The 15,373-nt window shown below is 42.4% G+C and overlaps 1 protein-coding gene across 1 annotated transcript in view; it reads right to left on the bottom strand.

Annotated features, from left to right (window-relative positions):
- Positions 1-15,373, bottom strand: part of tmtops2b (teleost multiple tissue opsin 2b) — a 27,652-nt gene extending 12,279 nt beyond the window's left edge. Inside the window, exon 1 of the mRNA XM_084689240.1 lies at positions 14,943-15,373. Coding sequence (XP_084545366.1) covers positions 14,943-15,309 — 367 coding nt within the window. The 5' untranslated portion in view covers positions 15,310-15,373. The remainder of the gene's footprint in view (positions 1-14,942) is intronic.

Below are 15,373 nucleotides of genomic sequence, written 5' to 3'. Positions count from 1 at the left end.
CTCTGCTGTTCTATAGAACCTCCCTCTGCTGTTATATACAAGCTGCCTCTGTTGTTCTATAGAACCCCCCTCTGCTGTTCTATAGAACCTCCCTCTGCTGTTATATACAATCTCCCTCTGTTGTTCTATAGAACCCCCCTCTGCTGTTCTATAGAACCTCCCTCTGCTGTTCTATAGAACCTCCCTCTGCTGTTCTATAGAACCTCCGTCTGCTGCTGCTGTTCTGTAGAACAGAACTATCTGAACCTGAACAACAGATCTTATTGCTCCTGAACACCACCCTCTCAGACTGAATGAGAGTTGCCCTGAAGTGAATGAGGGGTCAGAGTGAAATCTCTGCTTTGTCTGTCTGCTGACCTCCTCCCTCTATCTGTCTTTCTGTCTCGCGCTCCACTGCTTTCCTGCCCCCCCCCCATCTCTGCACTTTGCCCACCCCCCACACCCCCCAACAGCCAATCAAAGCTAAGACAACACACCCAGTATACAGCATGCCCAGCACAATGCAAAGAACATAAAAATACGAATGTATTATCATATCATAATGTATTTGAATAACATAATGTGTGTGGTGTGATGATGCTCCAGATAGGGAAAGGCCTGATTTAGGAACACAGTCATTCTTTAGCACAGTGAGTGGGGGTTCCATTAGGCTAATCACTATCTGGTTCACCGATGACACTCATACTTTACATGCAAGTATTAACATGGCTGACTCATACACCATCGCCACACACACATACACACACAAACATACATACACACAAGCAAATCAGTGTAAACACACAGAAGTACGTGTAACAAAGTCTTTCAAGTGAAAAATTAAAAAGATTCAACGACGTGTGGCTGATAGTGACAGTGAGGGAATCCTGGCCTCTTGTTACATCCGATAACTCAGACGTGAGAAAATTACTGACGGGGAAAAAGTATGTGAGGCATTCTCCCCCTCTCTCTCCTGTTGTGTAGTTATGTCTCTCGCCCTCTCTCTCGCCCTCTCTCTCTCTCTCTTTCTCTCTCTCTCTCTCTCCCTGAGAATGGTGTGTAGGAGAACGGGATAAGTCCAAGGGGGAAAAGAGGAGAGGTGGAGAACTAGGATTAGAGAGATGAAAAGGGAGTGTTTGGTAATAACCTCTGAATGTCCCATGGATCAGATTATCTGTCTTTACCAGACACTAACTCTCAACAGGGTCAGTCGATGGAAAACTTCACAAGCTGCCCTGTGCAACACACACACACACACACACACGCGCGCACACACACACACATACACACACACACACTCGCAGCAACAATATTTTAACCCAGATTACATCTAAACACGCAACCCCAGCAGGATGAGACGGATAGGTTTTCCTCCTAATGCTGTCCTTGCTATCCTCCACCCAACTGGGGCCCAACCAAATCCTCAGATCACACAACACTAGGAGCGGATTTCCGCACGGCCGTTATCTCTGTACGAGGGCTGCAGAGGAGGAACGTAGCGGTTATGTTGCGGTACGCCATTTTGCTCCAGAGTAAGCCACGTGCTAGTGAATACAGAATGTTTGGGGGCGGGGTTTTGGATTGAGAGAGAGGACTGGTTTAGTAGTCCAGTCAACAGAGTTATCATTCAGTTTAGGTTAGGATTTCCATGTTCCTACTGTTGCCTGGAGGAACCTTGAGGTGATAATGAAGGATGTAGGTGGGTGTAGTGATCTGATACTCTCCAATAACTGTTGAGTTATGGTTTATCAAAGCACTGCATAGACTGCCTCTACCTATCTGCATGAGGTGTGGTTTCTCTCCATGTTCTCTCAATCTCCTTTCCACTCCTCTGCTCCCCATCTCTCCATCTCCTCTCCTCTCCATCTTCTGTCCATCTCCTCTCCTCCATCTCCTTTCCTCTCCATCTCTTCTCCATCTCCTCTCCATCTCTTCTCGATCTCCTCTCCTCCTCTCCCCTCCATCTCTCTCTTCTCCATCCCTCGGTAGAGTACCAGTCGTCAAGACTATCAGTAAGTAATCTGTTCTGAGACAGAGAATAGTCTGAGGGGTGAGGCTTGCCCCCCTATAGGGACAAGAGACTCTCCACATCATCCATCATGTCCGCAGAAAACTGATCTGTTTTCTTCTCCACTAACCTGCATAGATTTGATCTCAGCCGTTAAGGAGTGGATGTCTATGTGTGTTTGTGCACCGAATATCTCTGCATATTTTAGAATGTGTGTGTGTGGATGTGCGCGTGCGTGAGGAAGTCATGGCATTCTAAAGCAGATGATTCTAATTAGCAATGACAGAGTGGAACACAAAATGTAAGCAAGCGTCCTTGGAACTCCGAGGAATTGCTAAGGCGATAGATTACATCACAATGTTTTTCTCTAATTATTTCGAACGATGCCGCCAATGAACAGCGAGCGTGATTACAGAAACACTGTTACAACCAGCCCTGTAAGTCTAGGTAGCTACCAGGAGGGAGTGGGGGAGAGACTGTGTTTACAGGTCTGATAAAGCAGACAACGGCTCAATCTGTCACAACTAATAACACTGCAGAGTAAGACAGATAGAGGGAGGAGAGAGAGGTGGAGAGTGACTGTCAGAGAGACGGAAAAATGGCGGTGAAAGAGATGACATTTTCGTTTTCATTTTGCATCAATTTCATGATTAAAAGCCATCTGGAGACTTCTTTTGTGGAATTGCTTTGTGGTCATGGTCAGATTTAATCAGCTCCAGCTCATCTGTATAATATAACCATCATATTTCCTTGTTGCATTTTTTCTACACACGTCATTATGCTGCTGTTTACAAGGACAGTTAACCCCTAAAATTAGACGTGTTTTTCCTATTGATTTATTTATCCATTCAGATTGTTTTGGTGTGAGTTGCCAAGGTTTGGAGATATTGGCCGCAGAAATGAAAAACTCAATAGCGATGTCTTATATGTCTCTCAGTGCTCCAGATAATCCATAGACCTTGATGTGAGCAGTTTTTTGAAGGTGCTATTTTCTATCGATTAAACTTCAATCCAGAAAGAGCTTTTTGTCCATGAGTAAATGCCAGATGCAGGATTCCTCTGCGCAGTGATAAGTTTGATCAGGGTGTCAGAGACGGAAAATGTGATCAGACACCGAAAACGACATAAAACCACATATCACTATGTAATTAAAAGTAAAACTAGTTATGATTATACTTAGCCTGGCTTCCAGCCCAACTTAGCCCCGCCCACAACACAAATTTGGTCGGGAAGTTGGGTCTGGAGGGGCTCGTATTGGGGACAAACGATATAAAACCAGGATCTGGACGGACCAATGAAATTGCCAGGGCGGGCTTTATACAATGACGGACAGATGATCAACAGTAACGTAATCAACAACGTCATGAAAGAGCGCTTGGGTTGAATTTGTTTTCAACAAACAACATATTACGTTGCTATGATTGGTTGTAGGTCTATCCAATTGAGCGAAGAGGCATTTGTTTTACGAGTTCGGCTGAAACATGCCCCATAGTCACAGCCCAACGGAGAGTTATCAGACTCATATTCTGACTAGAATTATGACAACGTCAGGCTAGATTATACTATAATTATACTATAAATCATTGTAAATAAAAACTGAGTTAGGGTCATTTGTTCCAAAGTCTGATAGCTTGGGGGGGAAGAAGCTGTCTCAGAGACAGTTGGTCTGGGCTTCACAACCGCATAATTTTTTTTTAAGTAATAGGAAAAAGGAGAGGGTTATATATATATATATTTTCAATATTGGTTACAGCCAAGGTGTAACAAACACCACATTTTGTAAGATGAAGAGAGAAGAAAGAGAAAGAAAGAGTGAGAGAAAGAGGGAAATTGATGATTTAGTTTCACTGCCAAAAGGCAGTAGGAAAGGAATCATCTAAATTACCAGGAGGCAAGAGAGAAAAACAAGATGAAAGAAAGAATAAGAATAAAGATAGCAACAGAGGGAGGGAGGTAAAGAGACAGTGGGTTGGGAACATAATCGACATTCAGAAAAGATAGAGGAAATCAAGGGCTGAACAACAGAATAGACTATACTAATGTCAGCACCATGTTGAGCTTGCATTCTCCTCAGTCTCTGAAACGGCTTAAATTGAATGTATCTCATGATAAATGTCTACTTGCTCATTAATTATAATGATCATAATACATTTTCTCAAATAGCTTTTCCATCCCTCTAGGAAACCTTTTGTAACAAGATGTAAGTTCAAAAGCAGATAATTAGCCAGACAAGTTTTAATGAGCTCAGTTCCAAAGAGGCAAAGGAGCAGATGCGGATTACCACAAAATCTGTGGGAATTTGTAATGCTGGTTGTGACTTACCTTTACATTCGAATCATTCAGCAGACATTTCTATCCAGAGCAAAAAACAAATATAAACATTTAGAAGATACAACAACAAATCAGAAGTGAATAGAATTTCGGTGGTAAGATTCAAGGAATAGTCTGTCGTTACACAGAGTGCAGAAAGCAGTCACATCTCAGCTACCAGACAGGGCACACAATAAAAATATCTCAACATCCGTGCAACAAAAATCTCAACCTCAATAGTGAGTTGAACAGTGCAGCGTATAATCTTCCCAACCACAGGTCTGCAAAGGAGACCGCACATGGTTCAGCTACTTTGATGATGGCTTTGGGAAGATACAAAAAGCTGTAAACAAACCTAATACAAAGTATTGTGGAACTGATACGATTTTAAGGGAAGTCTAAAGAACAACAATAGTCGCCACAGAACTTGGGCTGAAACTCAACCCCCACATTCCTTCCTTACCAAGTGCAGTTTGGCTACAGGAAAACAGCCAGTGTTGTTTTCTGAATGTTAGCTACCGACACAACAGGTGATTTGCAAAACTGTGTGTAGCAGACCAAACCAGACCAAACCAGACCAAAGGAAGCAGTTAAACGAGGAGAGTTTACAACCCCAACAAGATAAATAGCTTTTATGACAAACACTGCTCGGATTAATGGATGATGTCACTGGGGAACCGTTCTTCTCTGTCCGAGCAAGTGCTAAGAGGTCTGAAGGTCTACTCTCTCCTTTGTCACAGCTAAAACAGAGAAAACCCAGCTCAGGTGCCATCTGCAGAGAGCAAGAAATGAAACGCAGAGCTGGAGCCAGTTCCAAAACACTCCTGATAGTTTTTGAACTGAGTGTTTCAGAGTGTTCTAGAATTCTAAGCTGTAGAATTCTATGAGAGGTGTTCCGGCTGCAATGTTCTAGAGATTGCCTGGCCTTCATATCTCCAGATAAAATCTTCTCTAGAAGATTCATGTCGCTCATGAGGAGCCAGCGATTCAGAAGATACGTAGTTGGAAAAGATTCAGTTAAGACTTTATTGTTTGTATGAGTTTCAAAGGGCTATACTGACTAATTCATAAGAACTGACAGTATGTGGCACACAGCAGGGGCAGATGATGTGATAAACAGGATCCCACATGCAACATACCCCAGTCACTACTCACTACATGTTGATGTTTGTGTACATTCGCACATTCAAAGAGAAATTGAATATTGCTTTGAATAGTATTAAGTGTCAGTGTGAGATAAAACATGCAATAATATTCACATGGGGAAAGATATGCATGATACATATTTACTCCAAAACTAAGATGAAAACCTATATCTCCTTCTTCTTCGAAGAGATGCATGCAGCTGAGCGACACACACAAGTGCACACACACCACACACATACACACCACACACACTAATCCTTCCATTTCTCAACTTTTCTGTCTGTTGATCTTAGAAGCTATCTTTCTCTGTCACTGTTCACCTCTCTGAATCTCTCTTTGTCTTTCTCACCCCATTAGTTACTCTCCCCCTTGCGCTCTAACTGAGATGTGATTCCCTTGAAATCTTCTCTCTCCTCCTTCTTCTTCCTCCTTCTTCGTGTTCTCTCTCTCTCTCTCTCTCTCTCTCTCTCTCTCTCTCTCTCTCCGCTCTGCCCCTGGGCAAGACTACAGCCCTCCCCTGCCCCGGTCCTGTTGCCCTGGGGGTGTCCTGCAGGATGGCAGGTGGGACAAGCCTGTGCAGACAACTCAGATTAAACCGTTTACAGGGAACATTCTGCACTAACTATTAAACTGAGGAACACAAAGTGGAGGATGAGCAGGGCGAGTTGAGGGAGGCCCGTGGTTGTTGTGTGAGAGGTGGGAGGGAGGTGATGAATAGTGTTGGGAGTGAGAGGACGTTTGAACACAGGGAGGGACACAGGGTCACTGGCCACGTTAGCTAGGGAGTGTACTGTACCGTTCTACTAGGAGGTGTGTGTGTGTGTGTGTTTGATTTGTGTGTGTCTGTGTGTTTCTGTGTGTGTGTGTGTGTGAAGCAGTTTAGACGTTGTTTAATACTGGGTGCAGCTCCCATAGGTTATAATCCAGCACCAGCTGATGATCAGTCAAAACAAGGCCAGACAGACTGGACCCATCAGAGTGGGTGGATGTGAGTATATGTGTGTGTGTGTGTGTGTGGGGGGGGGGGGGGGTAAGGTACGTGTAGCGCCCCTCGTGCCTTGTATTTGGGCATAACTCAAACAAACTAGGGCGCCCCGACTTCTTTTAACAAATAATGCATACGCATCCAATTTACAGTTTTTCACAATTTCCCAATTAAAACACATTCTTGAAACAGTCACCCATTTTCTCAAAACTGTAAACACAAAACCTCATCTTCAAGCACTATTTACAAAACCTCTGAATTCTCTTGCAAAATTAAACTTTCACCTCAAAACAGTTTTACCTGTCCTCAAAATCAAACTTTCACCTCAAAACAGATTTACCTGTGCTCAAAATCAAACACTGCTCTCAAATCATAAACAAAGTGATCAAAATGATATACACTATCAAGCAGTCAGTAAACAATACACTAAAACATTTAAAACACATTGTTCAAAACATATGGTTCTCAAGGAGAAGTACATTTTTACATAATCTCAAAACAAATTTCATATTTATCCGTCATTGTCTTTTGATGAATGAAAACATGTTCTATCATAGTAGCTCAACATTTATCAGAAATTACTATGCTTTGCTTTTTGCAATTGTTCTTGTTCTTTCTCCTCCTTGTACCCCTATACAGTACTATACTGGCCTTGCATAGTTTGTCACCAAAGGGCACTCTACAACGTCCCTGTTGGCAACACGAGTGGGGCAGAATGTTAGGGAAATCTGTTTGTTTTGTTGCGCGTTTCTGGATTTTTTATTTCATTACAGTAATTTTCTATATCGTCCGATATATCAGAGTACTATACCCTGCATCTCACTACCCACAACTCACTCTTGTTCTTTGTTGATATAAACCTGCAACCAGTCTAAATCTATTGAGCATTCAGTACTGTTACTGTAACAAATGGAAAGTGCAATGTTCAGGGCCATACCATTTGTTACGTAATTGTACAGTATAGAGCCTACAATGCACTGTACTACAGTATACAATACTATACAGTAAAAGGGACAAAAATCAAAGGAGTAAACATGTGATCAATGTGCTTCTTCTTGTCTTTGGGCTGGGTCAGGGTCATTGACATCACAAGGAATATTTTCCCACCTTCAACAACCTGTTTGCTCTCTGAACTGGCTTATTGATTGTGTCACATCATTTAAAAACAAGTGAAATCAATTTTGAGTGGTTGTGTTTAGTCAATGACATGTTTTTTCTATTTGTATTTGATTGTTGCCATTTGTGTTTACCAGTATGGATGACATGTCCATTAGAGTGCAGAATGTGTTTTGAGAATGAGAATGTGTTAAGAGTTTTGCTGAAAAGTCTATGTGAGATTTGCAAATTGTGTTTTACCATGTGAAATGGTTTAAGGTATTGACAACAGACTGCACAATTAGCTACATGAGTTTAGGCAACTGATAACTTTGTTCAGCCAATGGGTTTTAGTGTTTTAGCAATTCAGAAAAACTGTAACAAATACACATATTTACATTTACAGTTTTTCACGATTGCTAAAACACATTTCTTGAAACAGTCAACCATTTTCTCAAAACTGTAAACACAAAACCAAATATTCAAACTCCATTTCCAAAACCTCTGACTCTTCTGGCAAAATCAAACACTCGCTCCTTAACCATGTAACCTGTGCTCAAAATCAAACTATGCTTTCAGATCATAAACACAACCAATCAATATATAAACACTATGGAGCAAGCATTAGACACAACACAGAAAAATGGAGAACACAGTATCCAGGCCATGTAGTTACATGTAAAGAAGAATTTGTTTACTATGTTTACACAGTAAATTCATTTACTGTAGCAATAAAGAAAATTGATTTTGGATTTTGAAACACTGGATTTTGGTGTTTCAACACCCATTGACACTTTCCTGATGTATGACTGTTTAGCCTGTGTTCTGCACCTCTCTTTCACCAACCGTCTCTGGAGGAGGGGATCCCTCACTGAATTGCTCATCCCAAGGTTTCTTATTTTTTTCTTCCTCAAGTGAGTTTTTCCTTTTCTTCCTTGAAGCTTGAGGTTGGCTGAGGGGCAATTCTATGGACATATGTGAAGCCCTCTATGACGTTGCTTGTAAGGGCTATACAAAAACTGTCCATTTGATTTGAAAATATTACAGTAACCATCCTAACTTACTGTAGTACTGTCAACAAAGAAAAAACCCGCTGGTGTGTTGGATACAGCCTTGAAAACACTCCACACCTATGTCACCATAGGCCAATTCCATTGCCTGTAGGGTGATTTACCCTGGTATATGTGTTTTGTTCATAGTCCTTCCACCGCCACACAGAGAAAAACTCTTCAATTGGATTGAGAAAAGGGCTGTGTGGTGGAAGGCAAACATTTACAGTAAAAAATGCTGGTTGATGTTGAACTATTCTTGTATTTGGACACCACGGTGAAAGCTAACATTGTTCCAAACCAGCATTAGAAACAAGTGTGAACAATTTAGAGTCATTGTGTTTTACAGATGACAACTGTGTTGTAGTTGTGTTTCCTGTTTGCCGCCTGTGTTTACCATTTTGCAGCACAAGTGCATCACAGTGCAAAATGTGTTTAGTGAATGAGAATGTGTTTAGAGTTTTGCCAAACGAGTGTCTGATTTGACAAATTGGTTTAGGTTACTGAACATTTGATTCAGAGAATGGGGTTTAGTGTTTTAGCAATCGTGAAAAACTGTAATATATACAAGACATTACAATTTAAATGACAATAACACTGGCCGTAATTAGCCTAGCACTGATAGAAAATAATACCCCCCAGTCCGTCACATGCTAACTGGTGTTCGGCTTGGGTACGTTGGTCCACAGCCTAAGATGGCGGCTGTTGTCCGTGAGCAACACGCAGCACAACCAGCTACCTCGTGGTGCGGCGATGGTCAAAGAGCTGAGCGAGCAGGTCGACGGTGTCCCAAAGAACCTTGGCAGAGTTTGTTGAAATTTTTATGGTATAGAAATTCATAAGTTTCCTGGATTTGGCTAGCCGTCAAATCTGTTCCTTCTCCATTCTGATACCGTCCCTTTCTGAATTGTAACCAAGGAGTTGCCTATCCGACAGCACACCAGTTACGACATTCTGAATATGGTTACCTAGTTGGCAACCCACAACTCAATAAACGTTACTATAGCCTACTAAAGTTTAAGTTTTATAAGAACTGCAATATTAATCAAACTCCACGCACACAAACTCTGATATCTCCACCATCTTCTCTCCTTCCGCTTCCCTCCATCCCAATACATATCCCAACATCAGGCCAAGGGTCAAACTAATCAACCAATAAGCTGACATTAAACAAAATCCAAATATTAACAGCGAAAATATGAAATAATGTATATGAAACTTAACGGCATTAGTTTGAACAGAAAAACAATAAATAAATGCAATATGAAATAAAATACTAACAAGGGGCTGCACACGGAAAGGTAGGGAGAGGAGAGACAGTAAATAGAAGAAGAGAGAGCTGTGCCCATGTAAAGAATTGAGTGTCATTGTCTGATGCATTTGAAATATGTTTGTCATTGTGTATGTATGCATCTTCATAACTGAGTACATTTCCGATGACTGTGTCCGTGTGTCCATGTGTATGTGTGTTTGAGTGGGAACCATGACTCCTCTGAGGAGACAAGAGTGTGTGTGTGGATTAATCAGCTCTAAACAGGGAAGAAAAATATGAGAATAATCTAAGACCATGTTGTCAATTTAGCAAACAGAGATGATAATGACGAAAGATGAGGTGAAGCAAGAGGGAGAAAGAGAGAGAGGGTTGTATGGTGATGTTGGATAAATATATGATTGCAATTATGCACAACAAGATATGCCTTATTATAAATCCTATTTTCATCATAATAGTTTCCTGTATTTTGAATTGCATTGACTGCTGTGTGACACTCTTTCACACACACACACACACACACACACACACACACACACACACACACACACACACACACACACACATGAAACACTCTGAAACACTCAGTTCACTTTTATCTTCACCACATCTAAAATGTTCCACCGCATGAACGTGTAAATGAAAAATGAAAAGATTTGTTTCTGCTATTTGAACATAGGATGTGTGTTGTAGCGCAGAGGACAAGAACATTCCCACCATTCTCTCCCAGTCACACACTTCAAGGACCACTGAAAGCCAAAACACCATTGATCTGCTGGTTTACTCTGCCAATGAGGGGGTGGGGGTTTGGCAGCATGAACATGCCAGATAACAGAAAAACTTCTACAAAGTCATTCCAAAAGCGCCTCGCTCTTCATTCACTACCAACATGCGGACAAGTGGTGGATTAAAAGCATCAGAATCTTGCATGTTTGCAGAATGACCAAGAAGAGGTTTAGATAACTCAGCCTTCAACCAGCTTTCAGCCACGCCCCTCCTCAGGGAACAGTTATCATCACTAGCTTCACCTGTGCTCTACACAGTGACTCTGTTTATCGTCTGTACCTTTGTTTCCTGCCAGATCGTGACAGTATTTTCAAAAGTCTTCCAGCATTTTCTAGCGTTCAGACCCTGTTCAGACCCCTGCCTGTTTATTAACCCAGATTTCTCCTGTTGTTTTTGGATTCTGCATCTGACGTTTGTAAACTCTTTTCTGCCTGCCTGCTGTTTATGTATCTGCTTTGCTGTGTGGATAAAATCTCACTTTTCCCCCTTACCTTGGTCTATGTCTGATTACCTCCTGCTCTCTCCCTGACAAGACGTGCTCTGGATGCCCCTGGAGGAGTTGAGAACAGCAAAGCCAGCTACAGAAGTAGACAGTAATGGCAATGGAGAAATAACAGGGGATGTGAAATAAGTCCCTCAATGCAAGCCCCAGGATAGGCCCCTGGAAACATTACCTATTCCCTCTCCTTCTGTGTTTCATTTAGATAACACACTGAGAGAGAGAGAGCGAGAGAGAGAGAACAAGACAGAGTTAGAAGGAGGGAGGGAGGGAGTAATGTAATTTTTTAAATGTTAATCACCTTTCTCTTTCTTGAGACATTCATCTGAGTATTGTGGGCAGACAACAATTTCTTCCAAAGGTGAGAAGGGAATTCATTTAAATAATATACACCCTGTCTCACACACTAAAAAACCAACACAACATACACGCAGAAGCCATTTTCCATCCCTGTACTTCTCACATGTTGGGTGTAACAAAGCTAAATGACATTTAGTTCAGCAGAAGTGATCCCTAAACTCTGTTAAAAAGGGAAAAAAATCTGATCATTGAACTGTCGTAGGAAGGAACACACACACACACCAACAAACACACAAACACACAAACGCATTTGAGCGTTAACAGTTTTAGTTTGAGCCTCATGGTCCCTGTGCTTTGAGCATGCAGTCAATGAAGTCACCCCCCACTGGGCTCAACTTCGGTCTAACACTCACTCTTCCTTGGCTGTTTACTACAGGACATACTTCAGAACAAGTAGTCTGAAGATGAAAGTCTGGTTTGTTCAATGTGCGTTTGGATCCAGAGCACTGGATGTTTGCAAGGCCACAGTTACCGTGGGTAGAGAGTCCTTGTATCATCATATTGGACTACAATTGTATTTGATGGGAAGGAAGTCTTGAGTCTAAACACTCAATTCATTATCATTAAAATGACTTACGGGTATTTGTACTGGATTATTCTTGTCAACTTCACAGGAACCATATGCACCCCAGCCGCTAGACAGTCCAGAGAGATTCAAACAAACACTGGTGTTTGACTGGATTTTAAACCTTGTTTTCGGCAAGGCTATTCACCCTACTTGACTCGGGGGAATGCCCCTGTACTTACTTCAAGTTGCTCTGGATAAGAGCGTCTGCTAAAAATGACTAAATGTAAACTACAAATAACTAATGTTGGGGAAATCAGTTTGTTTTGTCAGGCGTTTCTGGCTAAAAAATAAGTATATAAATCTGAGTTTAAATATATATATATATTTCAGAATATCTGATTTTTAAAACACCAAATATTTGATTGATATCGGCCTTAAAAATCCTTTATCGGTCGGGCTCTAATTTATTGTGCTCTTCTGTGCATTTTTCTGTGTTGGCAGGTCATGCACACACACACGCCCAAACAAATACGTACACAAGCTACATTGCACCTACAATATTACACATTTCCTGAGATCGTCTGTGCCTTTTTCTGTGTTGGCGGGTCATACACACACACACACAAACAAACAAATGCATACAGAAGGTACATAGTACATAAAAAATGCACTCATTTCCTGAGCTCTTCTGTGCATACACACACACACAGTTAGCTGAGGCAATCGGTCCAGAGAAAGCCAGGCAATCCTGGACTTAGTGCTGGTCGGTAAGACTAAGCCGACTCACAGGACAGAGAGCAGAGAGAGAGAGAGAGAGAGAGAGAGAGAGAGAGAGAGAGAGAGAGAGAGAGAGAGAGAGAGCAGTGGCAGCTCTCCTCCCTCTCCTATGAGGGCACATGGACAGATAGCACTCTGGCTAATCACACTCCTACTGTGTATTGCTCTGAACAGCTATCAAATAGCCCCTGTTTGATATATTGGTCTGAACTTTTCCTGCAGAAGAACATTCTGTACTGTAACTGCTTTTATTGGATGCTGGTACAGAAGATAAGCAAATTCCAGAGAGCAGAACAATAGCCTTCACTTTCCTAATCCCTCTCCAGGAGCAGGCAGAGAGCCTGAAGCTCACAAATGGCAGCCATCTGACTCTCTTAAGAGTGCTGTCATATTAAGCTTTAAACGGATTCACGTTATTCAGGCGATAGTTATGATTTAATCGTCTGACAAAAAGAGAAACGCATGAGTATGCACGCATGGGTGTGTGTAAGGACAAGAAAAGACGGGGGGGGGGGGGGAGGAGACAGAATTCTGCGAAAGAGAGAACGAAAGGAAGAAATAAGAGGAGAATCTTGTGAGGACAATCACGGAAGGATTCAAGTCATGAATCACTGGCCACTGCACTTATGACAGGAATGCAGGATCAGGGGTTTCAGGTGTGTGTTGATGTGTGTGTGACAGCTATGGGTTTGACCTGCTCTCCCACCTTGTCAGCTCCCCACACGGCATCCTTCACCTGTCCTTGAACCCTCTGCTCTCCTCCCATCATCACCTCACCGATCAGCTCTCCTCCCTTTGTTTCCTCTCCCAGTCCCTCTCCCCCCATCTCCTTTCTTTCTCCTACCAACTCTACCAACCTCTTCTCTCCTCAATGTTTTACTCCTTAAGATATCCTATTTATTGTCTCTGCTAATTTAAGGGCTGGATCACTGCTTCGCCATCTCCCATCCTCTCCTATAATTTCTCCCATTCTTCTCTCTTCAACCTTGCCCTCCTCTCTTCAAGACAGATCAGTCAATGTCCACTCACACCTCCCCTTCCTTTCATCCTCACCCCCCTACCCCCCTTCCGGTCCACACCTCCATCGCCACCATCCACACTACCTGCCTGTCCACCCACCGTTCAGACACCTCTCTCTCTCTCTCTCTCTCTCTGTCTCCGTCTCTCTCTCTCTGTCATCATTACACCACATACCATCTTCCTGAGTTTTACACACTGGCTGGTAAGATTACCGTGAACAATAATCCATATCTGCAGATATGATGTCGTCGATGAAACAATGTATCAATGACCGTTAAGGAGGATAAGGTGTGTGCACGTTCTTCGAGTAAGTGGCTGAGAAGAGATGTCTCACATCCAAGATGGGAGGTTCTATAGGATAGATCACAGTCCATATCGTATGTGAAATAGAAAGACTGGATCCCAGGGGAGCTAGAGACAGCTGTCCTCGTATAGTGCTGGAGGATTCAATAGCTTGTTAGCTGCTCTTACTTGCCTCTAGCAACACATATTTCAGCACTTCAAAGCCTGAGTGATGTTTCAATCCAATAGACTCTGAGTGGATGGCTTTGACTTTGCATCAAGTGTGACATCAAGTTGCAGGATACAAACCGAATAAGCCAAAGGTTCACTTTCAGAGTGGGGTTTCAGGCGTAAAATATATATTCTAAGACAATTTCACATTTCCTTTGGCTGTAGTTGAAACCTTCAGACATATTTTTCATCATGAACAGGTGCACGTGGTCTTTGTGCATGTCAACTATACTACCTTATACTGTATACATACAATAGGCCCGAAGAGACAACCGTGAAATGATTGTGCAGTTACAGTATATTCATGTAGTTATTTAGTCTCAAGCGGTCATGGTGACTTGAGTGTTATAAATGCAGAGGTTCTCTATAGCTTTACAAGCTTCATTATTAGTGTCGGATTCTTAAAATATACACCAACTCCCTGTTTGATTAACTGTAACAGGGAGCTCTGGACGTTGTTTTACAGTCCTAAACGGCAGAGATGTGCCCATCTAAACCCACGTGAGAAACAACCCTCTAAATTAAAAGGGCGTGTTTGCTTTGGATAAAAAGCGTCTACTAAATGAATAAATGTTTGAACAGAGGCCGAAATTACGTAAGACAGCCGCAAGTGGCGGTCTGGCAACCTCGGACTCACCGAAACAGGAGTTGATGAAGCCGTACCAGTTGCATCCGTGGGTGCCTAGGAACCACTTCCCGCGGATGCTGGAAGCGAAGCTCAGCGTGGTGCCGAACAAGCACACTAGCATGTCGCTAACACTGATGTTCAGCAAGAGCATGTTGACAGGCGTTCGCAGAGTCTTGAATCTGCAGAAGAGCATGAGGACAACGAAGTTGTTGAGGAATCCGAAAGTCATGATCAAGCCCAGGATCACAGAGAGGACAATGAAGCCAGCCCTGGAGAGCTTGGCCTCCGTTGAGTTGCTCGAATCTCGGTCCAGGAACGTGAACGGGTCTTCGCTCACGTTGAAACTGTAGTTCAGGTCTGCCTGGTCAGAAAACATCCTGGGTTTTATTCATTAAAGCTAGTTTCACATTAGTCTTGTGAGGTTTCGGGTGCAATTGGAT

This window comes from Hypomesus nipponensis, chromosome 23 (genome assembly GCF_054491055.1).
Source record: "Hypomesus nipponensis isolate SF chromosome 23, ASM5449105v1, whole genome shotgun sequence".
NCBI classification, from domain to species: Eukaryota; Metazoa; Chordata; class Actinopteri; order Osmeriformes; family Osmeridae; genus Hypomesus; species Hypomesus nipponensis.
This window is presented reverse-complemented; position numbering and strand designations above follow the sequence as displayed.